We start from the raw sequence: 2,425 nt of genomic DNA, 5'->3' as shown, positions 1-2,425 counted from the left end.
TAGGCCCGACCAGGTGGAGGCGGGGGCGGAGCTTTTTTCCGGACCTGGGAGGGAGTGGCTGAAGCCAGGGAGATCATTTGGCAGCTAGACTGTCTGCAGTCACAAGCTCTGCTCTAGCCCTTCCCTGGTGGCCCTGGATGCGCTCTGGGACCGACCCCTGACTCTCCATAAGCAGCCAATTTTGGGAGCATCTCCCTGCTGCTGCAGGCAGCAAGCCCTTCTTCTGTCCCCCATAGGCCAGGTCACATGGGTCCCAGGGTCACCTGTCCTTGGAGGGACCGCTTCTCTGGCTTCCAGGTAAGGACCTGGATGGAGCCTCTGGTGGCCTTGACCCAGGTGGCTGGCTCCCTCTACGACGCAGGACTACTCCTGGTGGTGAAGGCATCCTTCGCTGAGGCTGGAGGCTCCTCCAATCACAGTGCCAACCCGTCGCTCGAGGAACCTCAGGAGGACCAAGAGCAGAAGGCTATCTCCAATTTCTACATCATCTACAACCTGGTGGTGGGCCTGACGCCCCTGCTGTCCGCCTATGTTCTGGGCTGGCTCAGCGACCGCTACCACCGCAAGATCTCCATCTGCATTGCGTTGGTGGGTTTCCTGCTGTCTCGCATCGGGCTGTTGCTCAAGGTGGTGCTGGACTGGCCGGTAGAGGTGATGTACGGGGCGGTGGCGCTCAACGGGCTGTGCGGGGGCTTCTCTGCCTACTGGTCCGGGGTCATGGCGCTGGGGTCTCTGGGCTGCACTGAAGGCTGCCGCTCCTTGCGCCTCATCCTCATCGATTTGATCCTGGGCTTGGCGGGATTCTGCGGGAGCATGGTCTCAGGCCATCTTTTCAGGCAGACGGTTGGGCACTCTGGACAAGGTCTCCTGCTTACCGCCTGCAGCGTGGGCTGTGCCGCTTTTGCTCTTTTCTACAGCCTCTTTGTACTGAAGGTACCCGAGTCTGTGGCCAAGCTCAACAAGGTGCAGCCCACCGTAGAGACCATGCCTGGCATGGTGGGCACCTATCGAACCCTGGATCCAGATCAGCTGGATAAGCAGAGTGTACCGGGCCCCCCTCTGATTCCTGGCAAAGGGAAGCCATCTCGAACCATCATTACCCTGCTCTTCGTGGGTGCTGTCATCTATGACCTGGCCGTGGTGGGCACAATGGACGTCATGTCCCTTTTTGTGCTGAGGGAGCCTCTCAAGTGGAACCAAATGCAGTTGGGCTATGGGATGGCTTCTGGATACATGATCTTCATCACCAGCTTCCTGGGAGTCCTGGTCTTCTCCAGATACTTCCAGGACACCACGATGATCATGATTGGGATGGTCTCCTTTGGGTCAGGAGCCCTCCTCTTGGCCTTTGTGAAAGAGACATACATGTTCTATATTGGTGAGTCTGGGACTTGGGGAGGCAGAGCACTGCACTGCTGGCACTCTTTGTCAGAGGGCTGATGCTAAGGGCTGCTGTGGCTCAGGAGCCCCGGCTCATATCTAAGAGGTGCAAGGGAGACAGATGGTTTCATCTGTATTGTGCTGTGTATTTCTTGTATGGCTGATTCAAGTCTTACCACAGTGGTACACAGTGTGCTAGGTGGTAAGGGAAATGTGGTCAGTGGAACTTAGAGTCAGTGGAAAAGACTTCAGGACAAACTTTGAGTAGAAATGGAGTTGAGGTTCTTCTTCCTAACTTTATTACACTTAAAGTTTTATTTATTTAGTGGGAATTAAAAGACAACTTGCCAGAGTTGGTCTCTCCTTCCACAATATGGGTTCTGGAACTCAAACTCAAATCCTCAGCCTTGGCAGCAAGCACCTCTGCAAAGCTATGTCCCCAGCTCTGTTCTCTCTAACTTTAAAGACACTAAACATAAAGTAATCCAGCCCGAAAGTTTCCTTAATCATTTAGAGCCAAGCAAGGGCTTTTAAACAATGCACAAAAATTCTCAATAAATTACTTCTACAACTAATCTAATAAATTCCCACAAGGCAGCATAGTGAAGTTTCTGTCAGAGGGTAGAGGTCAGGTAACCTCAGGCAGAAAGTTCTAAACTTGTGCTGCAGCAAAAGTTCTAGACGTGTGCTACAGCTGTGAAAAATGGCCTGCATCTGACAACACAGTAGCCTGTAGCCACACGTGGCTATTGAGCACTTAACACTTGCTAGTACAACTAAAGAATAGAACGTTAAAGCTTATTTCATTTTCATTAAAATAGGTACGGGTGCCTAATGGCTAACAGTGAAAAGAACAATTCTAAATGGTTATCAGGGGACTGTCCTTGACCCGATCACATACTTCAGAAAAACACCTCAGAAAAACTCCTTAGGTCCACCCCCCACCCTCTGAAAACAGAAAGCCATGCACAAAGGACAGAGTTCTCGGCTCTCCTGCCCTTCCCACCACATCTCTCCCTCTCCTCCTCCTCCTCCTCCTCCTCCT

At 52.4% G+C, this 2,425-nt stretch overlaps 1 protein-coding gene across 1 annotated transcript in view; it reads left to right on the top strand.

Annotated features, from left to right (window-relative positions):
- The first annotated feature begins 246 nt into the window (after nucleotides 1-246).
- The window catches only part of Slc46a2 (solute carrier family 46 member 2), a 9,506-nt gene continuing 7,327 nt past the window's right edge, over nucleotides 247-2,425 (top strand). The window contains exon 1 of the mRNA XM_008831139.1: nucleotides 247-1,378. Within this exon, the coding sequence (XP_008829361.1) occupies nucleotides 247-1,378 (1,132 nt within the window). The remainder of the gene's footprint in view (nucleotides 1,379-2,425) is intronic.

This window comes from Nannospalax galili, unplaced genomic scaffold (genome assembly GCF_000622305.1).
Source record: "Nannospalax galili isolate Female #2095 unplaced genomic scaffold, S.galili_v1.0 scaffold1255, whole genome shotgun sequence".
NCBI lineage: Eukaryota > Metazoa > Chordata > Mammalia > Rodentia > Spalacidae > Nannospalax > Nannospalax galili.
The sequence above is the reverse complement of the archived record's forward strand: the minus strand, read 5'-3'. Positions and strand labels throughout refer to the sequence as shown.